The sequence below is a fragment of the Lepidothrix coronata genome, unplaced genomic scaffold, assembly GCF_001604755.1.
Source record: "Lepidothrix coronata isolate B3197 unplaced genomic scaffold, Lepidothrix_coronata-1.0 Scaffold52, whole genome shotgun sequence".
In the NCBI taxonomy this organism is placed as follows: domain Eukaryota; kingdom Metazoa; phylum Chordata; class Aves; order Passeriformes; family Pipridae; genus Lepidothrix; species Lepidothrix coronata.
Window position 1 is genome coordinate 3,476,098 of NW_016690232.1, and position 28,000 is coordinate 3,504,097.

Genomic DNA, 28,000 nt, shown 5'->3' on the forward strand with positions numbered 1-28,000 from the left:
ACACAGCCACTTAGAGATAGAGATGGGCCTGGCACTCTCAGCTTAACTGCTTTGGAGGGTATTGACTTGGAAACTGTGATTGTAATTCCGTGCATCAGCCATTGATTTCTATTAACAGCAGCCCTGTGGCTAGAGATCCATGTGTCTGCAAACACCAGTGGGAAACCTTACAGTGGGGAGCTGCCATAAAAGGGTGACTGGGAGTTTCGGGGTTTTCTGACTTGGATTTCATTTTAATCCTTCTGACCAAACTGAGCCCCTCAGGTGAGACCCAGCCCCTCTGAGTGGTAAAGCACTGGGACAGAGGAGGGGAAGAGGCGTGAGAGCTTTCAAAAAGCTGAAAAAGACATTAGGCACAAAGCTCTTGCTTCCTTCCAGAGGGGTACACGCTTCTAAGCATGTGATGCTTTAGAACAGCCCATTGTAAAAACCTGTGGAGTGAGGAATTGGTGTCCCTTTGGGGAGGATTACAGCTGGATGTCTGAATCCCTGTGTTTTGGGTCTGTCATTGCAGCAGATCAGCAGTGTCAGGGACTGCTGGCAGCTCTGCATGCAGCTTCCTCACAGCATCCAAAGGGGAGGTGTCATGGCTGGAGTGTCTTTCCACCCCCTCCAACACCCCTGCCAGGCCTTTAGATCTGTATTGGCACAACCCAGATGATGGGAATGAGAGGGGGAGGCTGAGCTTTGTACTGGTGCTTTGGGTATGTGCAACCCACTTTCTGTCTGTCTCGATGCAATGCCACCTTTAAAAGCCCTGGGTCAGGCCAGCCCTACGCCATCCCTCAGAGGACTGGGCTTGGGAATTTGCTTTATGTTCAAAGGAAGAAAGGACTGATCCATGAAAATCTGAACTCTCTGTCACTGTGATCCCTTCCTGCCCCTAGCACAGCTCTTCTTCTCCCAGGTAAAAGCAAACAAAGACAACGAAGTCCCCTGTGCCCAGGCGGTAGTTTTCCTTGCTCCGATGGTCCATGAGGTCCTAATCTCTTCCCTGTCCCTTTCCCCCACCGTGCCCCCGGTCAGCAGCGAATGCTGGCGAGTTCTCCATGGGCAGCAGCCAGCCTGCGGCAATAATGAGAGCAAGTCAGGCAGTGCCATCCTATACAAGCCTCTGTCTGCTCTGTGTGTGTGCATCTGCGAGAGCGCGCTCCCGCTCTCCCTTCTCCCCCTTCCCTCTCTTTCGTAACCCCCCTCCTTCCACCAGCTCTTGTTCTTTTCACGAGATGCAGGGCTGGGGAGCCAGGAAAAGTGGCACAGTGCTGCTGCTCCTGCGGAGATAACTGTGGCCAGGCTGGGTCCCTCGCCCTCCCCGATGCACCGGGAGTCTGCAGACACTGTTCCTCAGGGCCCCAACCAGCCATGTCCATCAAGCACCAAAAGCCACGTAGCTGCAAGACAGGTAAGAGCTAGGAGGGCCTTGGTGGGTCATAAAAGGCCCTGTGGTCCTTCACTTGGCCACGAGCCCCTGGGGGAGGGATTTTTCCTTGCTCCTGCCCCAGTTTCCTGCGGGAAAGAATGACTCTGCAGGCAGAGCGGGAGGGGAAGGGTGCTGCTCGGATGTCACCCCTATTAATGGCACGGCAGCGCTTCTCCCTGTGCATTAATCTTCCTGTGGCGTCTTATGAATGGTCAAAGGGACACAGACACTGCTTGTAATTAGCAGGCAGGGAAAGAGCAGCATGTTTCTTACACTCAGCCCAGCCCAGCCCTGGCTGGGCTGATGGAGGAGCGGGACTGGTTCTGGGGTGATCTCCGTTGCAATGGGATTAGCGCTGGGCCTTTGATGCTGGGAGAAAACATCAGCCTGTGCTGGTGCCTGCACCTCTGAGATCTTCACCATCTTTGCATTTTCCCCCCCTGCTTTGCTATTGTTGTGTTTTTAAAATGGTGGATTGTGTTTCTTTTGAATATTTGGCTATCTGTGACATTGTGACTAACACCCAGGCTGAATGCTGGGGCTGAGCTGGTTAAAAATAAGACTAATTGGAGCGAAAAGAGACCGTGTTGGAGGCAAGAGAGCTGCATTGAGCTGAGACTGTAATGAAAACTTGCAGATGGCAGAGGCATGTGCACTCTTTGGGGGAAGAGCAGGGAGCTAAACCGGGGGGGCTCATTTTCCTGCTGCCCCATCTGCAGGGCTGCTGTAACTCATGGAGACCCCTGCAGTGGTGAGGGTCATCTCTTTGCTCTTTGATGGGTGGGGGAAATGAGCTGGTTGTTTGGCACAGCTAACAAATACAAGGGACCCGTTGTGTTGGCATCTTCTACCCTGTGGCTGATTATGTCTGCACCCCATCCCGGCGGAATGCCGTTGCATTCCTCCATTCCTCCATCTGGGGAGCGTACAGGTTGCATAATGAATGGGCTGAGCATTCTCTTTCCTGTTGTGCTGCTCTTCTCTTGTCCCTGAAGCCCCGGGCTCCTCCAAAGCAGCACTGGGACAAGCCTGGCCTCTTGCCCTGCCGTCCTTCCATGCGGCTCTGGGGATGTTGCCCGGGCCTTAGGGCTTGACTGGTGCAGGCGTTGGCAGAGCTCAGTGAGCATCTCTATCCAGCCCGGCAGGACACAGGCACTGACTGCAGCCAGTTTCCCGAGGAGGGATCGGTGCTGGATGCAGCAGACATTTTTATGAAAGAACCACTGTCTGCTGCAGAAAGAGGACGAGCCCATCTCACTCACCTCATTTATATTTTAGCTAAGGCTAGAGCAGCAGCCTCCAGAGATGAAAGAGAAATCCCAGCTCACCCTTGCGGCTAACTCTGTTTGTATTTCGTCCTACAAATACCCATTCAGCTTCTTGTGTGTTTAAAGTGAAGCACGTGCTCAGGTGTTTTGCTGTGGTGGGACTGACCTGCCAGTCCCACATTGTGTATCCATGCAGGGTTAACAGCCCCAGTAAATCCTTGCTGTGGGACCTGGATGCCCTGTAAGCCCAAGTCTTTGAAATAACAGCGATAAGAGCAGAGCAGCACAGACCTTGTCCATCATAAATGGATTTGGGACCGCAACCCTGAGGTCTTGGGGCTGATTTTTAGCAGTCAGTAAACAACTAGTTTGCAGTGTTCAGCTCACAAAATGCAGGTTGCTAGCAAGCACCTCGGATGATCTCTTAGCAGAAAATAAACCTCATCTCTCAGCGAGCCTCGCTCCCTGGCCTGTGCCGAGCATCAGATCTCAATCAAAACCTAGGAGGGACAGAGAATCTGTGGCAGGGGATCATTGTGGAACTCTGTCTGTTGGGGTGGATCTGTCTCGGCTTCCCAGCCACACACACTGCCTGCGTTACAGCCGCTGCCATATTGACAGCAGCAGCGACGCTGGAAGCTGGGAGGGCTCCAAGGCTGCACAGAGCAGCTCTGTGTCAACTCCAATCCTTTCTGCCTCCCTGCTCCACGCTAACAGCATCCTCTCCAACGCACACACAGAGGCACGACACGCTTCTTTACATGGAGCTGCTCCTGGGCATGGCAGCGTGGTTCCTCAGAGAACAATTACCAAATTGTAACAAAGTGCTTTAAAGGGGAAATTCTTCCCTTTGATTCCCGTCTGCCCCTCTCAGCCTGGAGCCTCCCACTCTGCTTTGCTGTTGGTTTTTTGTGTCCTACCTGCCTGGAGGAACTGGGGAAGGAGCGTGGAGCACAGGCAGGGGCCAGGAGCCATCTCGCAGTGGAAGCATCTGTTCTGCCACGGCAATTGTGATGCCCAAGAGCCACAAACATGTCCAGGAGACACTCTTATCATTGACACAGGAGAGAATTTAAATAGCTGCCACGCTCTCGAGCTAAGCCAGAGACAGAACTGTAGATCACACTTTATGTAACTCATTTTTATTTTTAAACGTATTCTTTCATTTTCAAGGGGAGTTTGACTCGGTGGGTGTCTCCTATCTCCTTGTTAGCACATGTGAGGTGGCTTCTTTGATCAACCCACCATCCAGTATATCAGCTGCTTGATTTCCTCACCTGTACCTGAAACTCAAGCTCCCCTTATTTCACCTTTCAGGATTTCCTCCTGCCTGGGCTGGTGTGGAAAATGATTTGAGGTTTAAGGTGAATGGATAAATTAACCCTTTGAAAGCATTCTGAGCTGCATCTCTGGATATTTCGTAGTGCTACTGGAGATCTTTTTTAAAAGGGGGATCTGTTCTGATGGCTCTTCACAAGTGAGAGAAATGTGTGGTTTGTTTTGCAGTTTAGCAAGTGATCTGTGAAGTCCTAATTCCTTCCTTCCGAGGAAGTCACCTTGTGCTGAACTAAGGTGTTTTCCCTGGACACTCAGACAAGCCATCAGGCAGCCTTGGCACAGGGAGCAGAGCTGGTTGTCAGTTACTAACAATTTCTTTCCAGCTTTGAGTGCAAACAGGGGTGGAGAACAGAAAGCTCTGCAGATAAATTAATTACTGATTTGAATTCCCTTGGGGTTGGGCCCAATATAGGTACCAGTCTGGATTCTGGATAAATTCTGAATGAACATGGAGGAGATCAAATGACACTTCATGTCACAAGAGAGTTGCTCAGAGTGTCACTCCAGGTCAAGGGTGGTTGTTCCTTCCAGTCCTCCAGCAAAAGACCAAAGCTCCCTTGGAATACAGCAGAAGGGGACTGTGGCTGCAGGTTTGTCATTGAGCTAAAGCTAAAGACAGGCTTTGCAGGTTTGCAGCATGCAGCCCACCCGAATTCCCAAAGCCAGGACTACTGTAGGAGGCAGCTGGCCTTGTGTAACTGGCAATTTGCAGTCACAGAGCCTACATGGAATTACGGAATGGTTTGGATTGGAAGGGGCTTTAAAGCTCATCTTGTTCCAAGACCTTGCCACGGGCAGGGACACCTTCCATTACACCAGGTTGCTGAGCATCTTCTGGAGAGATCTCAGAGGCAACAGGATAGTTTGCTTGGCACTACAGAAAATCCTCTTGGACTAGCAGGTTGTGAAAGCACACCACTCGAACGAGCTCCTTGCAGCACTGCACCAGAAAAGAGAGATGCTGCCATGGACCCAACAAAAGCTGCAAAGTAAGAGCAAACAGAACCCAAAGAAGCTCAAAGCCCTTGTGGCAGGGATCACTGTAAATATGACAAGGCTACGAAGTCGAAAATGAGAAGTGGAAGCGACAGCGGCGGGCTCAGCGTGATGTTAAACAAAAAATAATGGCATTCCAGAGCAGCAGCAGACCCCCGAGGACACAGAACAAGAGTGAGAAGATAGGGAGAAGTCTGCTTAAATGTCAAGGTGAAGGGGTTTATTTGAGGCAAACCCACAGCCAAGTAAATGAGCCAGTCAATGTAGACATCTTCTGATCTTCCAGCTCGGAGAAGGGTTGCCAGCCCCAGGAGGAGCATCCCTGTACCTGGAGAGGCAAAAGCCACAGGACCACCAGCCAAAGCTGCCTTCCTGGTCCTGCTGGATGTGTCAGGACAGCCGTGCTGGAAGGCAGAGATGTCTTCAGGCCACATAATTATATCTCTCATTTGAGTGGCAGAAAAGGGCATCAATTGAAGCTGTCGGAGCTGTTTGGTCTGGAAGAAGTTTTTGGGTAAAAACCATTTGAGTGATGATCAATGGTCAAAACACATGGAATAGGTGGGGAGGCACTGAAAACAATAGGGAGGGTGAAAAGAACCCTGGGGAGGGAGAAGATGAATGTCCAGGGAACACAGTGGCAAATTCCTTCCTTCCCCCCCAGGGACAGCCAACATTCCCAGTGCTGCACGTGTTCACTGCTTGTGTGTTTGCTGTTACCAGGTCAGGAGGAAATTGCTTTGGAGTAATTTTTGGTGAGATTTAAAATTTTGGATGGGATTCAAGCCTAATATCAAAATGAGGTTTTTTTTTATTAAAAGCATTTAAATAGAAGCTACAGAGTAGTCAGAAGCAGGAGGGCTATTTTAGAAGGAATTTGCTATAAACCTACTGCTCAAAAGCTTTCTAAAATATTACACTATAAAAACCCCATAATTCTCTTTATCTGCAATTTAATTACATTTCCCATAGTGCCTGTGTCAGAACAGTTCACTTATTCTTGTTCTCTATTAACTCACACCTGCCCCAGGAGATTTTTAGAAGAAAAAAATGATGATATTCAGAGTCATTTATGTTGCTCGGGATCTCACTGAGGTCACAAAAAGGTTCTAATGATGTACTAGAAAAATAGGAATTTGGGGGACTCATACTGGTGATGGCTGTGAGATTGCAATATATAAAACTGGTGTAAAAGCAGGGGGAGGAATGGGAGCACTTTTGTGATCCACTGACCTATCCCATCCAGAATTAGTGGATCAAAGTTTTTGATCTGTTTGGGACTGCAGCAAAGTATCTGAGTAATGGACCAGAATTATTCAGAGCTTTGTCGATTGACCATTTTGCTGACCTCCTCCACCCCACAATATCTGTGGTGTAAATGAGCTCTGAGGGATGTCCTGGAAGTATTATGAAAACATTGTCACTTGTGACACCCTGCGGTGCCCAGAGAGAACCTGGGAGCGTGGAAATAACGTATTAAAACAAAAATGACATGTTAAAAGTTAAACCCTTGGTGATGTTGTGTTAAATTTGGCTTGGGTTTGGGGCAAGGGCTGTAACTGACTGTTATTTAACTTGAGCAAACCAGCCTGTGGGAGCAGAGGCATAAGATGAACCTCAACCTTTGACTGTGGTTTAGAGGAGATTTTGCCAGCCACAGCATTTCTTCAGTGCTTGTCTTCTGATAACTGGAGACATGATTAATCCCAGTCAGGAACTGGGATCTGAGATGGGAGTTTGAGAACAAGTCAAATATTTCCTTGCCACATTGAGCTGTCAAGGAGAGCATCCAAGATGATGGAGACCTGAGACCATTGCTGCAGTGCTGCTGATCCCTGTGTTTTTGTAGGAGGTTTTGCAGGACTCTATCTCTCCCCAGGGATGGTGCCTGGTGATAATGTGCTATCTCAAGCCATGCTTCCTGCTTGTAGCACCAGGATGCCAAGGTCAGCAGTGTTTTAACAGAGAGGAAGGTGACTACAAATTTCCATCAAAAAGGCTTATTTAACTGCAGAAGTCTTTTTTTTAAAATTTATTTTTATTTTTTTTTTTTTAGTCAGTCAACTTTATCAGGATCAAAAAAGCAATGGATATCCCATGGCTTGAGCTCTCAGTGAGCCAGTGACCCCCCTCAGCACCTGGGCAGCCTGTGTGACACCCAGATCTTATCACTGATGGTGGGGCTGAGCCCGGAGTCGGGGGGCTGTGCTGCAGCCCCCTCCCTGTCCGTGCCCTGGGTTAGGTTGTTGTTAGAGTCACTGGGGTGCACTGGACATCCCACACACATCCCCTGGAGGATGGAGGCAGGTGCAGGAGAAAAAAAAGGGATTGGAGCTTATAGGGTGGGGTGGAGGGCACTGAGGGAGGTTGCAGGGAACAAGCGGGACTGCACAGACCAGGTGAGACAAGGGGTCTGTCACATCACTGGCTTGCTAAGTGGATTTTTCCTTCTGTCATCCCATGCCCAGCAATAAGGTCCTCCTTTGCCTTGTGCCAAAATCTTATTTGGCCCCGCTGACACCTGGGCTCCTTAATTAAACTCTCCCACCCCTTCTGTCTGTGGCAACTCCTGGCGATCTGCGACCCGAGAGAGCGGCAACCTCCCCAAAACCTCTGAGGAGCCGATTAAAACGATGCAGGCGGGTGCTTTATTCCGACATACCGAGGGTGACAACAGCGAGCGCTCTCGCAGGCGTCCCCCCTCCCCGCCCCCAGATGCTCCCCGCCAGCCTCTGGCATCCGCCGCCCGTGCGCGGCGGGCCCCCATCCCCGCGGGGGGACAGGCTGGGGCTCTGCTGCCAGGTGGGTGAGGCGGGGATGCGGCGGAGCGGGAGGATGCGGGGGGCTCCTCGGCAGAGCGCTGCGAGCCGGCTGCGCAGCCGGGCTGGGGCTGCCGGAGGGTTTGGCTGGATGGGAGAGCGGCTCTGAGCGGCGCGGCTGCGGCTGCTGCTGCTGCCCGGAGAGAGGTGGGGAGGGGAGGGGTGTCGAGGTGTGACTCTCGCCCCGGGCAGGGGGCTGTCTCTGAAGAAGACGCTCTGCTCTCTCCCCAGAGCCTCTCTGACCACGCTGTCGGCACAGACCCACCGGCAGGGAGGACAGGTCAAAGGCAGTGAGTATCTTTATCTCTGTGTCCGTCTGTCCGCAATGCCTCTGTGTTCGTTTTTTTCCTGGCTTTCTCTGCATGTGAACGGATGGATGGTCTTAATCTCCTGAAGCCCCTGAGATTTCACGGTTTGGGTTTGTTGTTTTTATTTTTTTAACCTTTGTGCTGCTATTTTTTTTTCTATTGGGATGGCTTTATCTTTGCTCAGGTGGTTTGACAACCTGAATGTCCTAATCACACCCCTCCCTTTCTGTCTCCCAAGAAGAAACCCCCAAAACACATCCATGATGAGACTGGCAATTCTCCTTGACCGGGGTCCTTTCATAGGAGGGGGAGGTAGGATGAATGATGGAGTGGGAAGTAAAAACCCTCACCAGGACCCCTATTGTGGTGCCAGACACCACAGATTATATTTTAAAGTAATACCTCGCCGGCTTTATTTGCAATCAGAGGAAATATCCGTGGGTATGTCAGCTGAGCAGTGGGATTGCCTTCATGGGAAATGTAGGTCTCAGCATCCGTGAAGTCAGACAGACTTTGGGATTGCAGGGAAGTTGGGTGCTGCTCAGCAGTGCAGGTGGTTGCTGTGGGGGCTGGCGAGTGGGTGGGAGTGGGGGTGAGCAGAAGGCTGTTTCATAACAGTACCCCAAAAATCGGGCTGCTAAAGGAGGCTGCAAGGGAGAGGGCACCCGGCTCTGCTTCCAGCTGTCGATTTGGAGCAGCAGTGGGAAAGAGGAGCAAGGGTTGCTGGACTCTAGGAAACTGTGTGCTGTGGCCCCACATGCGGGTGAGTGAGGCTGTTAATGAGGAAATTTAAAGGGGCTTAAGGAATTACAAGGATTGATTTCAGTTAAAGCGCATCCGAAGCAGCCGGTCAGGGTAGGGATTAAGGGAATGCACTCAGTGGCATGTAGCACAATCCCAGTTCCATTAATTTAGTGGGGAAGAGGCTTTGTGTGTTTTTAATGTAATCAGGTTTTAAGAGGGATGTTGTGTTGGGCAGCCCAAGCTCCGGGATCTCCCCAGGCCCCAGCAGAGCAGGGTCCTGACTCCTTGCACACCCTCCCTGCTCTCATCAGTTCCTCTGTCTCCTCCTCAGTTGTTCCCAGTGGGCAAGAGAGCATGACATGGAGGTTACCTGGAGCTTGGCCCTGTCCTGACAAGTCAGAAACCTTTACCCTGTGCTCACTGTGCAGTCCTGCTCTCTGTCCCTTTCGTGTCCTGGCTGGTGGATCTCACCTTCACTCTCTGTGAGATTTGTTCAACCAGTTGCCTGTGTGCCAAGGCTTATGGAAACCCCGCCATCCCCAGTCTCCCTCTCTCCCTTCCTCCTTCCCTCCCCTTTGCAGACTGTGCATCTCCTTGGTGGCTCCCCACAGGCTCCCACCACCCCAAAGAGGAGTCGCTTGCCTTGAGTCGTTTTTGTGTGAGTGCTTGAGCCTGTGATGGTGAAAAGACCAGCACCTGCAGATGCGTGAAGTCCTCCTGTTATTTTATTTGCAGTGCCAGCTTTTCCATGATGCCTGGCCAGTAACACCAGCCATGACCTGGAGGGACAGGGACAAGAGGTAGTTTGGCCTTCTTAGCGAGGTCAGCCCGGAGCTCTGCCCGTTGAGGAGAGACCTTCAAAGGTGTTGAATGATGAGTGCAATAATGCCAACTCCTGCTGCTCCGTGGTGAGCTGTGACGCCAAACTCAAATCTCTTTAGACCTGAAGCTGGACTTAACCCACGGTCCTGGTCTTAGAAGGAAATGCTGTCTCTCCTCTGTGATCATCCCTCAACTCTGAACACCTTCCATTGAAAAACTGACCTTCCGCGCTAGGAGGCAAGGATCAAATGGGTTGAGAACAACTGGCCCTCCTTGTTTTTGGCAAAGAGGATCCTTTGATAAATTTTTAAGTGCCAGGACATGAGACAGTAAATCCCTCCTTCCTGCACTCCTGCCTCCTGCAAACAGCCCCGACTGCGGTCCAAGCCAGCCAGTTAAAGGGTTAACCATAACTGGATGCCTGAATGGCTGCCTTACTGATCCCACGGAGGTAACTGGAAAGACACAATGCACCCCTCACCCCTGCCCATCCTGTCGCTCTCTATCTTGTCCAGCAAGCCCTTCAGCTTCTTGCAGCGTCTCCTCTTCCCTCCTGCCCTTCCCTTGCCTCTCCATCTCCTGCGGACTCAGTTTCTTTCCCTCTCTTTCTCCTGTGTCCTGTCTTGGAAGTCCTCACCAAGAGAAGGGTGTTCCATGAGAGACAGACAAACTCCTTGCCCGTGGCGCAGCGTCTCTGCCCCCCATACCCTCTGATTCCCTGCTGCAGTCCCTTGATCTCAGGCATCAGAGGGAATTCTGAGCAGCACTGCGGTAATGTGTGTCACACCTCTTGCTGGGAAATTCGTGAGCTTGCTAGAGCAAACAGAGCAGGGAAGAGAAAGGTTGGGGGTAGGAGGCATCAGGAAAGGTACCAGGAGGATCCCATAGGAGACTCGGTGTCTGTTTGAGCACAGCAGGTCCAGCATGCTCAGCTGGGAACGTGACACTCTCCGTGCTGATATCTGGGGTTTATGGAGTGCAGCATCCTGGGCCCATGGCCGTGGGTCCATAGTTGGAGGCTGTGCAACAATTCCTGCAAGTGAAGATCTCCTGGTTTTTGTGCCTGTTAAATGCTGCGAGCTGCCTGTGCTGCACCAGGGAGACACTCGGTGCATTTAATTAACATTTAATTTGCTTTAAGATTACATTAAAATGTGCAATAATAGAAGCTCTCCGAAGGGCGGGAGGAGAAGGGGGAAACAGGCGTGCTACAGATTGGCTCAGGCACTGGTGCTGAAGTGTTCTGCAAGAATTACATATGGAAGGGAAAAAATCCTGTACTCCTGCAGCCACAGAAAGTATTCGGCATCTGTTTGGCAGCTGGGCTTGGAGAAGGGCTTCCTCCAGCTCGAAAGTAGGTCCAGCAGCTGAGAAGTGGAGACTGAGTCACTAAATCTTCCTCCCATGGTCCAGAGGAGAGAGTGGCCTGATTTGATTTCCAGGGAATCTGGTAGAAGAGATGCCCTTGGGCTGGAGAGGCAAATCACAGGCTCTGCCTTGCTAGAGCCCATGTAAACCCACTACCAGTCCCTATATGTTTTGGAGAGGAGATGGTGCCAGTCCCGTAGGATGCATGTGTGTGTTCCGTTTGCCTCTCCCTTCGTGTTCCTCCCCATCCCGGGGTTATGTAATGAAGGATGCTGCGGCTGCTGTCCCGGGAAGGGGCTGGCAAGGACACGAGGGGCTGGCGGAGGATCGAAGGCTCTGGGGCTGGTTTGAAATTCAGAGGAAAAAAAGCAATAAAGCCATTTTCTGCCTGGGTAAGCGTGTCAGGAAAGAGGCAGTTTTATCTTGCTTATGTAACCCTGAGCCTAAAGAAGCTGCTTGGGATCGATCCTGGCCAGGGACTCATGGCTCTGCTGCACAGGCTCACCTTGCAGGTGCCTTACTCCCATTCTTCTTCCTCCAGCCCCCTCCTGTCCTCCAGCCCTGGTATTTGTGCTGTTTCTGGTGCTTCTGGAACAGGGTGACTGATTTCTTGTATTGCTGCCCATTGCTCTCCTCCCACACCTGACCAGAGCAGAACTTTCCAAGAAACCATCCCAAAGTGCAGCCTTTAAAAGCCTTTTTGCCAGTCAGAGCAGCTGAATGACTGGTGTGGGTGAGCCTTCAGCTGCTCTGGTGCTGAGTCCAACCTTGGCATCTGCCTGACATCTTACTGGAGATGTCTCAGGGTCACTCCCACAGATGAGGGAGTCAAGGACACAGGTCTGATGAGGCACAGTGTCACTGAGGTTTTTCTGGGTTTGGTTTGTTGGTTTTTTTTTTGCCACTCTGGCTAGATGTATAATCATCATCTTCTTTGGTTTTCCCCTGCTAACACCCCTGCTCCCCCACATCGACCACAGGAACAGAGGGATGAGGACTCGCCTGGGCTGCCTGTCTCACAAATCAGACTCATATAATGATTTCACAGCTATTCTTCCGGACAAGCCCAACCGGGCTTTGAAGTGAGTATAGCTGCAGCATCCCACCCCAACCCCACTTCTGTCCTTCCCCTCCCTGCCCACCACCCCCCTCCAGTATTGTCTTCCTTTTGTTGTACTTTGTATAAGCTGTGACCAGTTCTTTTAGCCACGGGGAAGGAGGACACCAAAACAGCACCGATACAGCAGGAACAGCCTCAGCAAATACCTGGATCATTGACACAAGTTCTCCCGTGAGACAGGACATGTGCAGAGTCCCCACTGCAGTATGTGGGACAGTCTGCACCTACTTGAGGATGTAATTTACACCTCTGTCATCACAAATCGAAGCCTGAGTAGTTGGCTTGGTATAAGAGGTGACCCGCAATTTCAGGTCACAATCACCTTCATCTGAGCCTTGCTATGAAGCACTGCCAAAATTTGGGTGATAGTTTGTACAGATGCTTCCAACCACCCAGAGTCCTGATTTGAGATGACTGGGATGGGACTCATCTGATCACAAGTCACTGCTTATGCCTGAGCTAAGGTCTAATCTTCCCCTGAAAGGCAAGCGAGAGAAATAAACATTTCTGCAGCAGTGGGTTTCATTTCGCTTGACTTTTGGAGTTTACAATGTAAATGTCTGCACCTGAGCTTGTTCCCTGGGCCTCTGCTTAGAGTCAATAAGGGAAAATTGGTCCCTTTTCGAGTGTGATTCTTCTGGCTTATTTTACCTGCCTATCTTGGGGTGTGAGATGAACTCAGCTGAGTCTCTGCAAGTCCCTTAGTATCTCCTCACTGATTCTAAAGAAAACCCAGGGTCATTGGCTCACCTGGAGACCTGTACATTGTAGACCTCCAAAGACAGGTGAGAAGAATTCCAGCCTTCCTTGGTGTCCTCACCAAACAGCTCTAGAGGCGATCAGAAGCTGTGGGTTATCTGCAACTTGCCTCTTCCTTTCTTTACAGAAGACTCTCAACAGAAGAAGCAACAAGATGGGCAGACTCTTTTGATGTCCTTTTGTCCCATAAATGTGAGTAGAGATCAAATTCTACACTTTTTTTTTTTTTCCTCTTGTACCCTTAATACCTGTTGTAGTTTGGGCAAAGAATGTGTTGCATAGCAGGGGAAGGGTGCCTTGGACACCTGCTCACTACCCAGTGGTCACCATCCTTTCTAGGCAGGACTTGCCCTCTGCTTAAAAGGTTTTTGTGTGTTTCCTTCCTGGCTTTGCTACTTCCTGGAAACCCACAACAGCTCAGCCTGAGCCTTCTCCAGCCCCTGGGGGTGTACTGGGGGCAGGACCCCGAGGCTGCAACCCTGCAGATCATCCTTCAGCACGTGCCTCTGGGTCCAGCCTTTCCACCCAGGCACACAGCAGGTTCTCAGCTCACCAAATCCCCCTGAGAGCCACGATTCCAGTTTGTTCCCCTCTCCCTGCAGCTGCTCTCTGAGCTGCCGTGCAGCCTTTGCTGGGAGCACCACGACACAACGCCCTGAGTGGTTCAGTAACCTTGAACAACTCGCTCTGCCACGGAGAAATCATCCGTGGTTGCCCTGAGCGGAATCTAATTTACAGTTATCAATGCAGACCTGAAAATTTCCCATCCAGAAAACTCATGCCAACCTATCATCAGCCCACCTCGCTCTCTATTCAACAGATCAATTGTATCAGTTCTGTTCAGCAAATATGATTCTGCTTTGCCAGCATTTTCATGCTGAGAAATTATAAACAAGAAAGAGAAGTTCACAGTATGGGCTCATTCATGTGTTTCTATTGGAGAATAAAACCCAAGTGAGACAAGGTTGGGGAAAAGTCAACGTGGGCGGTGAACTGTTTCATTGCAATAAGGAGCTGTCTGGCTTGCTTAGAGATTCAGGTTTTTCTGCACTTACATTTTAAAATATAAGTGTAGAATTATATTATTAAGTAAAGTGTAATTTTGCTGGATTTCTACTGCGTTGACAACAGTTTTGGCAGGGAATTAAGTGACAACTTTGAACAGGCTGGCTGACCAAGGCAGAAAAAACAGTATATAATTTTAGCAGCAGTATCTAGTTGAGATCATTGCTCTTGCAGCCAATAGGGAAAAAAAAATATGGTATAGCTGGGTATGGCTAAGAGGGAACCTTTCTTTTGTGGAAATTCAGAACAAGAAGGGGAAAAATGCACCAAAGAGACTATGGGATGCCTGGGGGATTAAGAGGAGGAGGACAGGATATGCACATCACTGTTACCATCCTGAACTTGAGTCCCTGCTCCTCCCTGACTGATGTAAAACTTGAAATTCTCCTTATTAGATACAGACTGCAGCAAAAATGCTTTGGTTACAAAACCCAGCAAATTTACCCATCTATGCCCTGACATTATACAGATTGTTCCCTCTTCAGGTGACTACTGCAGATGCTGAATCAAACCTTAGTTCAATTATTTTGTCCAACAGCTTCCCCAAGAGTGTCTGGTTTTATTAATAAATTAGGCTTATAGAGTGATAAATGAATTATCAGGATTTTTCCTGTCTCTAGAATGGAAAGTAATTCTGATAACTCTCTGGCACTAATGAAAAATATTCAGTTCCTAATAGCAACAGAAGGTGATCTTTAAAATTTAAATTAATCTTTTTTTATCTGCAGTCACGGTGACATTGCCTGGTGATTGGTGACAAAGAAATTTGTTGTTTAATAAACTACTTTCTAAAGGAATATATTATAACTGCTCTGCACCTGAAGCTTCTGGAATTGCCAGCCTGGCAACCAAGGGTTATAATGATGCAAATACAAAAAGCTCTGTTGCAACTAAAAATGTTGTTTTAGTTACAGTGGTTTAAAGGAGAGAAGAACATATATTCAAAAAATTAATTATATTGTATGAGTTGCATTTTTGCTGTTAGAGATGTGCTGATATTAGACAGGTAAGGGAGCCTTATGCCTTATCTGCCAAAATTTGGGAGTAAAAAGAAGCAGTGCCTGGCCTGCTGGCATTTGTCTGTAGTGAAGCTGCCAGATAATATTCTGCTTTCAGTGCCAAGAAAAGGACAGAACTGTCTCCTAATTTCCCTGAGACTGCTCAGGTGAACAATATTAGCCAGGGAAAATTCATGCTTGGGGGCATGGGCTAAGCACCAGCTGGGCTCAGGGAGAATTTCCCCTGAGGCTCACAGCATCTGCAGGTAGATCACTTCTGCCTGACACATCTGTCATAAACTCTGTCTTCACTAGATGGACAGTTCATTTATTTTGGAAAGGAGATTGTGATGCTGATTTCAGGGGGTTGTGTGGTGTTTTCTGCTGCAGTTACGGAGGTTTTGGGTCCCTTCCAGCCCTCCTGTTCTTTGGGGAAAATAAACCCTGGACTGCTCAAGCAGGACTCAGGAGCTGGATGTGGCAGCTGAACACGGGGCAGATGTTGTGGGCAATATTGCAAGGGGCTGGACAGGTGAAAAAATTGCTCCAAGGAGCAAGAAAGTGGTTCAGAGCTCCCTAAAAGACTCTCCAAAATGCCAAGGTGAGCAGGCTGCCCTCGTATTCAGAGCAGGCACCACTTCTTCCTCTTCTTACTTTCATGAGTCTCCAAAAGGTTTCTAAATGGAAGTGACCTGAATAGGTTTCATGCATTATACAGACTCTACAGAGAGTGTCATTATGCCAGGCTGGGTGGGGATTTGAGCAACCTGGTCTAGTGGAAGATGTCCCTGCCCATAGCAGGGGAGCTGGAATTAGATAATCTTTAAGGTCCCTTCCAACCCAAACCATTCTGTGATTTTATGCTCACTTTTGCCAAATATCTCTTGAAGTGTGATGGCCCCGTGGAGCTCCCTGTTTCTCTCTCCCCACGTTGTTTTAATGGATGTTCTGTGTAGATAATGTTTGATCCTGACCTGCTGCTGTCTTGCAGCATCTTGGCTTGAAAACCCCTGGGATTTGAAGCAGTTGCTTTTCTGCAGAGATTCCCAGGCTGGGTAATGCCCCTCTGCACAGAGTGGTCTGATTTGGATTAATTCCCCAGTCATTTAAAGGGTAATTCGTGTTGACATTTGCAAGAGATTGCGAGTAGGAAAGGCAGGAAGGCTCTCCCTGTTGCACCCCCACCTTCCTCTTGCACTGCCACTGGGATCCAGCATCCTCATCCCTCCCGGAGTAAGCAGTGCTGAGCAGTGGGATGCAGCCCAGCTCCGTTTCACTGACAGCCCCAGATGGATAGGTCAGTGCAATGATATCCTAATTGCTTTTGCTAATGGGTAAAGCAAATCAACTTGAAACCCTGGGGTCAGCCAGACAATCCCTTTTTTACATCAGGAGCCTTGTCTGAGCTCACTGCCAGACGCAAGCACAGCACAGCATTGTTCCCTGGGGTCAGGGCTCCTGAGCAAGCAACAGGAGAGAGAAGTCTGATCCTGCTCTTCTCAGGGAACTGAGAAAGTAAGAGGCAGATTGTATGCAGCGTGTTTCCTTGGGTGCCCAGGGAGCAAAAGCAGTGGCTTTAAGCTTTAAAATGCTAGATTTTGGCATCTTTCCCTGTTTTGTGCCAGAGCAATGGCTCCCAGGGAAGAGGAGCTCAGCGGGGTCCCCAGAGTGTGTGTGCAAGCGTGTGAGTAACTGAGGAGTAATCCCCCCTCTGTACCCATGCCCAGGAGGTACAGCCTGGTCAGCCAGATGACAATTTCTTTTGACAGGCTGCTGGAGGGAAACACAAGCAATAGCATGTCTCATTCTGCTTCCCTCGCGGGGCTGGACACATGGCTTGTCCTTTGTCCAGAATCCAGCAGGACAGTCTGTCCTCAACCCTTATTCACTTTTCAACGAAGCGTCTGACACCGAGAACCTTTGCATTGAATTTCCACTTTTATCTCAGGGGTGAATTCCACTCCCCCTCCAGATTTTTTTTGTGATCTCTGTGCTCTTCTGCACAAACTTTATTGTTGTTCTCCTCCTTCTGTTGTCTACACATTCCTCCTCTTCCTACACAGCGCAGGAATATCCCAACCTACTCTAGGTCTTTCTAAGCCAGAACAGCATTAGAATTAACATTGTGCTGGTGACAGGCAGCTCAGATTAAACGAAGCACTGCTCAGCAGCAGCGAGAGCACGTACATGTGTGACTTTGTCTCTCCAGCCCTGGACCCAACATGCTCCATTGAGCTAATCCGTTCACTCAGCAGCCACAGGGACTCTACCTTTACTTCCTACACGAAGTCTGCTGATGGAGTGAAACGTGGGCATTAAATTAATGATTGTTGATTGCTTTCTTACTCTGACAGTGGCAGGTGCGTGGTTATTAAGCCTCCCTGCCTGAGTGATTTAGGCCACTAATCTCGGCCCTTCCTCGTGCTGCTGAGGCTTGCCTTAGTTAAGACCTGCCTTGTGTTTCCTGCTGGCCACTTCAGTCCTTTCCTCCACAGCCCTTCTTGCTGGAAAGGATTCATTCCCTGTGTCCTGAAGAGCAATGTCTGAACAGGATTTTAGGAGCTCCTGAGTCCCTGTCCTCACATGACCATCAAGCTGCCTGGCACTGCCCATTTATAAAACACAAATTCCTGTCACTGTCTGATTCACAGGTGACCTGCAAGGTCTTGGGATGGGGTAATGTGTGAGCACTTGCACAATCCTTCCTGGCAATCCTCTTGCATGTTCCTCAGCCTGTTTGAATGGAGAGCAGGGCATTTTGAAGCTTGTATTTACACTGCAAAAGTGAAAACTCAAATGCCTTTGGCTTCTCTCTCAGACTCTTGAGACTCAGTAAAGAGCTCCATTTCTTCACCTTCAACTTACCTGATCCATCAGTACTGATTTCCTCCTTTGGCTTCAAGCAAATCTCTTGAATCAAATTCCTGAATAATTGCCCAGTAGTTGTCTAGAAGGGCTGTGCATCTCTACCCAGTACATCCTGTCCTCTTGAATGGCCATGCCTTTAGGCAATGTGTTAGGGATATCTTGTGCTGCTGCATCTGAAGACTTCTAATACTGCTTTTAATTTCTGTGCTCTCCGTATAAAGCATCCCTTTGGAATCACACTCCAGGTTATTTCAGGAGGTGATGCTCTCCTGCTCATACCACACTCCAATCCAGTCCTGGTAGCCCTAGCAAAAAGCTCTCCAGTTGCACAGGATGAGCTTTGAAATGCTGATCATTCATGAGTGACCCTTCCTGGAGAGCTTTCACTGTGCAGGAGGAGATTAAAGTAAACATCCAGGCCAAATTCCAGCTCAGGTGGTAGCAGTCCCCACACCTAACTGTCCTCCTGCCCTTTCAATCAGATTTGTCATTATTCCACGATATACTTGTGGGCAGTGATTTACCAACCAGTCCTCTGGGCTCCCATCTCCAAACCTGGCTGTCAGGCACAGCTGTAAGTGCTGGCAGGCAGTCAAGGACTAAAGATGAAAGCCAAGGCATCCTGGAGTCAAGGATGACCTCTACAGCATCCAGAGCCTCCTCTGCTAGGTCCTCACAGGTTCAGCCTCATCACTTCCAGCTCCTCGAAAGCTGTGAGGAGTGCATGACAGGAATATATGAAAAAGCAGAGAGCAGCCAGACACTATTATTTATCCATTCGCTGTCTAAACTTACTTCAAGATAAAAAAGAGTTGATTGACATGAGAGCAGGAGGCAGAGCACATGGAAACCTCCTGGTCCCAGGGGACACTTGCTGCGGCTGCTCTCCGGGGCAGGGCTGAAGCAAACGCCTTTCTCTCCTTGTCAATCATGATATTCCTTTCCTTCAGCAGAAATTATATTTTCCAGCTCTTACATTTTTCAGATACTTTTCAGATATTACATTTTTCTGATATTATATTTGTCAGAGATGATATTTTGAAGATGATATTTTGCAGAACTGATACTTCCACACAACACTCCTATTCCTGAAAATTATTCTCTGTCAGTGGTGGGACGCTGGAGCTGTTGCACAGGAAAGAAGGGGGGAAAAATAAAGCCAGGGGAGCAAGATCTCTGCAGGGACACACAGCAGAGACTGTCTAGTCATAGAAGTGTGCTTGGGTGCAGGAATATTTAATGTCAAGCATCCTAGGAGCTGAGGAGATATAAAATGACACAGATCTTGAGGAACTGCAACTTTCTCCCTTTTTTATTTTCTTCATTCTGAAACCTGTCAGTCTGCCATTATATCCTCTCCTTTCCCTCCTGGAAAGACTCCCTGCTCTCTTCTCCAGTCCTCCACTTGCTCCTCCACAGGACCTGTGAACTGTATAGGCATTAAGGGGGACACAGGTTTTGGAAAGTGTTTCCGTGTCCCAGATTTCAGGAAGGGGAGCAGCCTTAAAACATCCCTCTCCTTCATCATATTTATCTCCCCACGGAGATGCTCAAAGCAGCCATGGGCAGCATGGTCCTGACAGGTGCCTTGTTCCTGGAGATGCCTTTGGCACTCTGCTCTCCTTCTCAGGGCTGATGTCATCTTGCTGTCGCCCCAGGCTTGGACCCACAATTTGCACTGTTATTTGCTCTGCAGTGCTTGTGGACAGGAGCTCTGGTTTTGTTCACTGTAGCAGTGTAAAACCCTGATCTTCTCCTAAAAGTCCTTTAATTAAGAAGTGTCAGGATGAGTTGGAATAATACAGCTATATCTGGGGCTGACAGAAGGAAGAAGCACAGCTGAGATGTATCCATTTTTGTTGCCCATCCCAGACTGATGATGGAGCAGTTACTGCACAGAGCCCGTTATTGAAGGAGCTTTGAGAAACCCAGAACAGAGGGGTTTAGCCTCTAATTTGGTCTTGGCTGGCAGACAGGACCAAAGGCATTTCTGCCTTTCCCTTTGAGAACTTAGGCAGTCTCTGCTGACTGACATGCAGCCAGAAATAGGATTGTCTGTTGCTGCCCAATACCCAGGGCCATTTCTTAGGGCTTGAGGCTTCAGCAGGAGCTGAAAAACATCTCCATGTCCTAAATGATTACCAGAAACAAGAGAAGCAGGAAAAAGATTAGGACACTGAGGGAGAAACAGGGTAGTGTTACATTGCTAAAGATCTATAACATATAGATATATATATATATAGCATATAGATAGCACATACAGCATATAGAAGGAACTATCTGAATAGCCTGTTGAAAGATTTTAGGATTACCAGAGGGATCTGGACAAGCTTGAGAAATAGGCCCATGGAAATCTCATGAGGTTTAATAAGACCAAATGCAACATGCTGCACCTGGGTCAGGGCAACTCCTACTGCCAATACAGGCTGGGAATGAACAGACCAAGAGCAGCCCTGCCGAGAAGAAAGATGGAGAGGGACTTTTTACAAGGGCATGGAGTGACAGACAAAAGGGAATGGCTTCAAACTGACAGAGAGTAGGTTTAGATTAGATATTAGTAAGAAATTCTTCCCCATGAGAGTGGTGAGGGACTGGCACAGATTGCCCAGAGAAGCTGTGGCTGCCCCATCCCTGGAAGTGTTCAAGGCCAGGTTGGAAGTCCTGGTCTAGTGGAAGGTGTCCCTGTCCATGGCAGGGGGGTTGGAACAAGATGATCTTTAAGGTCCCTTCCAACCCAAATTATTCTGTGATTCTGTAATTCTATGATTTGTTTTGTGTGTAGCAAGAGTGTGAGAAAACAATTCCCACAAGTTATAGGCTCAGTGTCTGCTTTTTTTGTAGCCATTTATAGATCTGTGGTAAATTCTTTGGCTTACTACTAAATGTTTGTACTATCTGTAGTCAGGTGCACAGTTCTTGGCTGGCACTATTAATATAAAGAACATTTCACTCTCCTTGGCAGGGGGAGTTGGAACTAGATGATGTTTAAGGTCCTTTCCAACCCAAAGCCTTGTAGGATTCTGTGATTGCTGTTTCTCCTCACCTACCCGGTACAGGCAAGAAAACAAGGACAAAGCTGTAAGGGAGTTTGTGATGGATCCTGTGAGATGGCCAGCCCCTGTCCCTGGTGGGCCTGGGCTTGCTGTGGGTGTGTAAAAATGATCCATACCAAGCATTGCAACTTCCATGTCCTTGCCATGGGAGAAAGGAGGGAAGGCAGCACTGCCAAGATCTCCCACAGCAGAAAAGGAGCAGGTGGAGCCCTCAACCCACAGCACTGCAGGAGTTCAGGTCCTACAAACCCCCATCAGTCTTTGTCAGATCCTGTACAACGCTGCTCCTCTCATCCTTTCAGGGAGTATGACCTTGCCGAGTGCATTCCCGATTCCAGCAATATTTTTAGGTACTTGCTGGGAAGTAGCCAATGCTGACTCAAGAGCTTTCCAGTCATGAACTACAAAAACTCAGACCCCATAGAAAAAGACGGGGAAGAGTTAGAAACATGTTACTGGAAAAATAATTGGGAGATAAATTTATCCAGGGGAGAAAGGGTATGTATGAAACCTCCAGCTACTTCCACTCTGCTGGTGCCGTTCAGGGAAAGGAAATAAAAAACAATGGCTGTGTCCATAAATAGGCCCAGGCAGGGGTTTAAGAGGACACAGATTGCCTAATAAATCTTTCCATATTTCTAATCTGCCCCGGCTGACTCAGATTACATTACTGAAATGCCACAATTGCTAAGCATTAGCAAGTGATAAGAACACTTTTACCACCGACCAGACAAGTTGTAATTATGCCACGTCCTTTTCCTCTCCCGTTTATTGTAGCTCTAACAGACTCTCCAAGATCCTTCCTCTGTTTAAATAAGAACCAAAAATGGCACAAGGCAATAAAGCAAAGTGACAGAAAACATAGGAGACAAGTCCACAGCTGCCGTGTTTTATTAAAGGTTTTTCTTAATGACAGGATGTTACAAAGTGTTGCATTAAGATGCACAAGATGCAAAGAGATGGTACCTTTCAAGCTTGATGATTCCAGGAGGAACTTTTCAAAGGTTCAGTGTCCCAGTCTTGAGGAAAACAGTTTTTCAGAGCTACATCAAATGATGTTTGGCTTCGTGGTAGCTCAAAAGAGTTCACCTGATGCAGCAGTGTAAGTTATGGACATCCTGGGATCTCAGACCTTGGGAGAAAAATCAAATCGTCTTTGGTAGGAAGGGTTGGATGGAAGGGTGTCTGTTAAAGAGGCAGCTTCCTGCCTTCTTTCCCCTCCCATTGTAACTCCCCACATCTCTCTTGCAGACGGACTGGCCGCTTTCCGTGCTTTCCTGAAGACTGAGTTCAGCGAGGAAAACCTGGAGTTCTGGCTCGCCTGCGAGGACTTCAAGAAGACCCGCTCGGCAGCCAAGCTGGCCGCCAAGGCCCAGCGGATCTTCGAGGAGTTCATCGACGTGCAGGCTCCCCGAGAGGTGAGGGGGTACTCCAGCACCCTGGGCTGGCACGGCATCCCTGTGCCGAGGGGAGCAGGTCCATCTCCCCCACACGGGACCTGTGGGGGTGCCAGGGAGCCCTCCCTCCTTCCTTCCTGTCCCAGAGGTGATGGTGATGAGTGGATAAGGAGGGTGGCACTGCCATCCTGGCTGCTACAGCTGCCTCTGCTCATGGTGACTCATCCCCAATGAGGGCAACCACTTTGATACTAAATTAGTCACAGCCAGAGAGTTCACCGGCAGCCTCAACCTACATTTCCTAACCTCTTCCAGCTTCCTAGAAGCATTTCACCTTGCTCCTCTCATTTACTATCAATCCTCGAGCAGGCTATTGGGCTCATTCCTCACAGGACACTTTGCACAGAATAATCCCAGGAATGACTAACGTGTTGACTCTCCGGGGAGAAGTGTTTATCTGCTGACTAACTCCCAACTCAATTAGACCCCCTGAAAGACGCGAACAATAACTCCGAGCTGAACAAAAAGTGCAGTCACAACGCAGAGCCTGGAATTGTTAAGTCCTCTTTCAAGTGCTGGCAGGCAGATGCAGCTGTCAGATCCTGTGTCGTGATGCTGGGTTGTGTTACTGTACTCATAACACAACCACGAGGGCCTCACTGCACTTACTGCCTCTGCTCCACTGCACGGGTGCTTGGCACAGTCCAGGTGCCCACGAGGGGAGCCCCTAAAAGGGCTCATTTTACTCTACTTTTGGGCTAGGAAGGCTATTGCAAGGCCACTGAGGAGGACCCAGATTTACACCAAAGTGTGTGGGTGTCTCAGGGAACGCTTCAATGCCCACTGCTCTCTGTTAGCATCTTCTTACTGTTATTCGTGAAGCTGGGTGAGATTTTAAGGACTGGAGGGCTGAATCTTGATTACGAATGTAGAGTACAGGTAGGATGGGGGCTCTCCTATAATTTGGCCCAGCTGTGAAATTTCCTTAACACTGTTATAATTTTGGCATGCTCGAATGACCCTTAAGCAATGCAGAGAGTTAATCTGTACTGCTGTCATGCACAATAATGCAGACAGCTTTACTTTCCAGGCTCCTTTAAGTTTGGACACTGGGTTAGTAACAACAAATACCAACTTTTCAGCCATTTTTTTCCAAACAATAACCCTAACAAATGCTGATTGCTTTGCTAGGGAAAGAAAACAGGAAAACTCCCTTAGCTGGCTTTGCAAACAAAAGGCAGTCATAACATTGGGGTGGTTTATTTTTTCAAGCCTCTGCTCCAGATATTGTAACACTAAGCTGTTATGGGAAAAATCAAACAATTTATTTTAGATCAACAGAGTTTGAAAGCATTTAATAAGAATGCACTAATAGTTTAACCCCAGTTAAAAGTTCATTCAGCTGTATATTGGGCATGTTGTGAAGAATAAAGGGAACAGAGAAACCATGGTTGGCAGGAGAGAGGTTAGGCTGAGTCAGCACTTTTGGATGACGTGCTGCATAAGAGTCTGAATAAAAGTAATTTGATTTCAGAAGTGCTCAGATCACTATAAATCCAGTTCAACTTTTCCAGGCTTGGGGCAGGATTCATACTGCTGGATCACTAAACTCTGCAGAGTTGTGGGGGCTGTTTACGCCCAGGTGAGGGTGGGACCTTGGTTCTGCTGCTGTTTTACAGCCACGGCTGAGAGGGAATGCGCCATTTCAAGGAGGCAAACTGGTCACTCAGTACCAAACTCTCTTCTGCTACTTTTCCCAGGTGAACATAGACTTCCAGACACGGGAGCTGACAAGAAGAAATGTGCAGGAGCCCTCCCTCTCCTGCTTTGACCAAGCTCAGGGGAAGGTGCACAGCCTGATGGAGAAAGACTCATATCCCAGGTTCCTGAGATCCAAAATTTACACAGACCTGCTGTCTCAAACCCAGAGGAGGCTCAGCTAGAGCAGCTGTGGGGCCCTCAGAAACCATGTGCTTCCCACAACAGCCAAAACCCATGTCTAAATGTGAAAATTTCTTGGTGTTAAAAGCAGTGGGAATGAGAAAAGAGGGAGAAGGGGAAGAGGAGGCTTCCAGATCATGATCCAGGCACGGTATTAAGACTCTTTGACTTTCTGTGCTTTTTTTTTTTTGGTTAGCAGTAGCACCTTGCAGTTGTTGCCTCCCTCTAGCACAAACCCACAATTCTCTCTAGTCACGGGGTCATCTGTTGGGAAGGCAGGTTTCCTTTAAAATTACTGCATTGGTTTGTGTGTAAATAACACCATGGCACCTTTCCACCCTTCCAGACATCTCCCTGGCTCTCACCTCTCCCCTGTGCTTGGAAGGGCCCTAAAGGCAGTTCTGACTCTTGTGAAGCCATGTCCAGCCCAAAGCAGTGTCTCCCACACTGGCTGCTGGGGTCTGGACCTAGAGACCAAGGGGAGGGAGAGAGAAGGAGAAGGCACATGATTCATGCTGCTTCTCAGCGCAGAACCCATCAGCAAACTCAGTTCACCCTTCGATTTTGGTTGCACACCTTATGACACCAGCTGCTACCCTGTCACAGCCCCTTACCTTTCAGGGAGGAGACCAAGAGTTGTTTGCCATAGGACTGCCAAGGAGCTGAGATTTTCTCATGAGGAAGGTAATCCCAAAAGCTCTCGCTGGATGTGGTCAGACAAATCTTCTAGTGCGACTGATTGTTTTTCATTAATGTTATTTATTTGTGCTGTAGCTCAGCCTCAGGACCCCAGTCGTCTTTCAGGCTTCGTTGTGTTGGGCACTGTACCAAAACCTAACACGAAGAGGCTCCTGGCTGCCACAGACATTAACAGGCTTGGTGGCTTCTCAGGAATGATCTGTCGGCTGTTGGGAGAGAGTCAAGAGAAAGAATGTCCCCCCCTGCCCCTTGCTGAGATGTAAGAGAAGCACAAGACCTGTCTGCTACGGTAGATGGTATTTTTCATGTAGTACCTGACCAGCGCATGGCAACATGAAAAATCACAATTATATTTTTTATTATTCACTGATTATTGACTGTTGTTACCTACCGATTGTCCACTGTGGGTTCAATGCCATCTACTAAAGACACAGACCCTGCTGCGTGGTGCTTGTTTCAAACAGGATAGAGGGAAGCATGGAGTGAGCAGGACGGGTGTCCGGGTGTGCAGTGGGGTGTGAGGTGTCCTTTGGCCCTATTCCCACAGCCTGGATAGCTGCTGCAGGAGAAGACTGTGCAGATGTCAGTGGTGTAGCACCTCCTCTGTGCTGTGCAATAATTCCTACCATCCGATGGCCCCATTTCCACGGCATTGCCGTTCCAGCTTGTCGGATTCTTGCAATATTTTCTAGTGGAGAAGCAGACAGCCTGTCTGTGGATTTGAGCCTACAGACCAGAGGTCTGTTTTCTTAATTTTATGAAGGCCTGGAAAGTGACCCCAAGGATCTTTTCCTTCTCTCCATCGTCGACAAACCAGAGGCTTTAAACCTCTGCTCTATATGAGGGTGGTGGGTAGATTGGTTATATCAGAAAGCTGCTGATAAAGATTTAGTGTAGTGTGGTGTAAACTAGGTAGAGTGAATTCTAAAGCTAAGCATGATGTGTTTGGAATGAGATACAAAAAGCCTGCTTGGATATTAAAAATTACTGTCTGTGATCTAGGTAGGAAACAGTTTTTGAGGCTTTCTGTAAGGATGCTGTGCAGGACATTAGAACAAATAGCTTTAGGAGCAAGATAGAGGTGGTAAGCATGTTTGGTTTATTTGGAGGTGTGTGGTCTCTAAGACACTAAAGTCCAAATACGGTACAATTGCAAATTTTATGTTCAGTAGGGAAATCTGCTTTTCGGTACCTGTTCAGTCAGCAACAGAATTCTCCAGGTCTTTGGTAGGCAAATATCATCTCCAGTTAACTTTCCCTGAGGACTGGCCAGAGAGAGCAGCATGCTCTGGCATCCTGGGCAGTGTTCTAAGCTGTCCTCTACTCCTGCAAGGACACCTGAGGAGCAGGGGCTGGAGTGTGGTGAGAGATGTGGCATTCTGCAGCCACACTCAGGCTCAGTGGCACAACTTTTGGAATTGTTGAGGTACATGATGTTCCTAATGTTGTGTGTCCAGAGAGAAAATGCTCAAGGTCTGGATGTTGCTTTGCAAATTTGACTGTAGTGGCTTCAGGCAAAAGTCTGTGCTACTTGTTTGAAAGTGGGAGCAATGAGAGATGTCTGAAAAATGCCCAGGATTTGCCATGTTTCATCTAAGGGGTCCATGTTGTGCAGTAGTTCCAACAGCCCAAAGCTTTATGGCAAACAAGATACTTGGCAAAGAAGGTGCAGTGGCACAGGTGTCTGGGGAAACCTGTGCAATGCTGTGGAAGGAATCAAAGATGGAAGGAAAGGATATACAGCTGTGCATCCAGTGGCTGTCCCTGGTGGTATCTGGGCCATAGGAAGTGGAGCAGAGTCACATCACCTATACAGCCCCCTCCTGACCCAGGGGGGGAGGGCAAACCCCCCAATGTTGTGGTGAAACACCCTCAGGGCTTGACATGCAAGGGAGGATTCAAAGCTTCCCTCACTGACGGTGAGGAGAGACTGGAAGAACTGCCCTTTCCAAGAGACACTGTCTAATACACCTGTGTAACACAGGATGGGCTGGGATCTCTCAGGGACACAGGCTGCTTTGGCTGAAATAGTTCCCCTTGAGATGGCCTGTGGCCCCAGTTGTACCCAGTGTCACTGCAACTGGTGATCCCACTGCTGCCAAACGGCAGCTCAGCTTCCTGACACTGTGGCATCAAACAAGTCCTGCAAGGGGTGAAGAGTGGCCACCTTGTCTGGCCCTGCCTTCCTCACTTTCAGCCTTCTCTCGCCTGCACATGCAAAAAGCATCCCAGTGCTGCCCAGGATGCGAGAGCCAGCAGCAGGAGGCTTATGCAGTCACAGCTTTTAAAGAGAAGACAGAAGGCCACATTAACTGCCTTGTGGTACTTCTCTACAAGCCCCTGACAGACCTCCTGAGTGGGCTTGGATGGTGCTGACCTTTAGTGCCAGTTGATGCACCCCGGACAAGGCTCTGCAGCAAAGCCCCCCACGGTGGGGAGGGTCACAGATACAGCCAGGAAAGGAGGACACAGAAGAAACAAGATGTTTGTGCCAAGGAATGGGAGTGAGGACAATCCCCAGGCTTCCCTGATGGCTACAAGGGCTGGTCCTGTTCGGAGTGTGACTCCAGGAGGTAACATCTCTCCACAAGCTCCTCCAGTGTTGGTGCTGTTGTCCTCTCAGTTTATGTCAGAACTTCAAAGTAGCCAACACCCTGTAAATCCAAGCTCCCCACTCTCCTCCATCAGCCTGGAAAATTGCTTTGAGTGGGCGTATCCAGAGATGCCATTGCTGCAGTGGTGACAGGAGCTGTAATCACACTGGCTGGTGTAGGAGAAGTGTTTTGCCCATTAAAGTTGTGCCAGATAACATCCTCCACGGGAAACATCATCCTAGAGCCCAGAGTGGAGTAGAAGTATTGTCTGAGGCATACGAGTCTATCACAGTTATTTTTGTTGCTGCTCTTACAGTTCGCCTCTCTTGAAGGAAAGCAGACTAGTTATTTAAAGCAAAACTGTATTTTTCTTAAAAAAAAAAAAAATTGGCACCAGCTGCTTCTTTTATGCCAGATGTCAGT

The 28,000-nt window shown here is 48.8% G+C and overlaps 1 protein-coding gene across 10 annotated transcripts; it reads left to right on the top strand.

Annotated features, from left to right (window-relative positions):
• Positions 1-1,263: 1,263 nt before the first annotated feature.
• RGS8 (regulator of G-protein signaling 8) lies at positions 1,264-28,000 on the top strand. Of its 10 annotated transcripts, none has more exons than XM_017815839.1 (7): positions 1,385-1,402; positions 8,073-8,131; positions 9,629-10,166; positions 12,064-12,165; positions 13,090-13,154; positions 22,198-22,364; positions 24,104-28,000. In XM_017815839.1, the coding sequence occupies exons 3-7, from the start codon at positions 10,141-10,143 to the stop codon at positions 24,284-24,286; spliced, it is 543 nt and encodes a 180-aa protein (XP_017671328.1). In that variant the 5' UTR covers positions 1,385-1,402; positions 8,073-8,131; positions 9,629-10,140; the 3' UTR covers positions 24,287-28,000. The 10 variants fall into 10 exon arrangements, with proteins under 10 accessions (XP_017671325.1, XP_017671323.1, XP_017671328.1 ...); XM_017815838.1 differs by lacking the exon at positions 1,385-1,402 and adding an exon at positions 7,782-7,824; XM_017815834.1 differs by lacking the exon at positions 9,629-10,166 and having other exon boundaries at positions 1,268-1,402.

Excerpts from the sequence above, each read along its gene's own strand:
- RGS8 (XM_017815834.1), top strand. The coding sequence starts at position 1,316 with ATGCACCGGGAGTCTGCAGACACTGTTCCTCAGGGCCCCAACCAGCCA. Across the intron at positions 1,403-8,072 it reads GCCACGTAGCTGCAAGACAG|AGCCTCTCTGACCACGCTGT; the intron begins GTAAGAGCTAGG and ends CTCTCTCCCCAG. Across the intron at positions 13,155-22,197 it reads TGTCCTTTTGTCCCATAAAT|ACGGACTGGCCGCTTTCCGT; the intron begins GTGAGTAGAGAT and ends TCTCTCTTGCAG.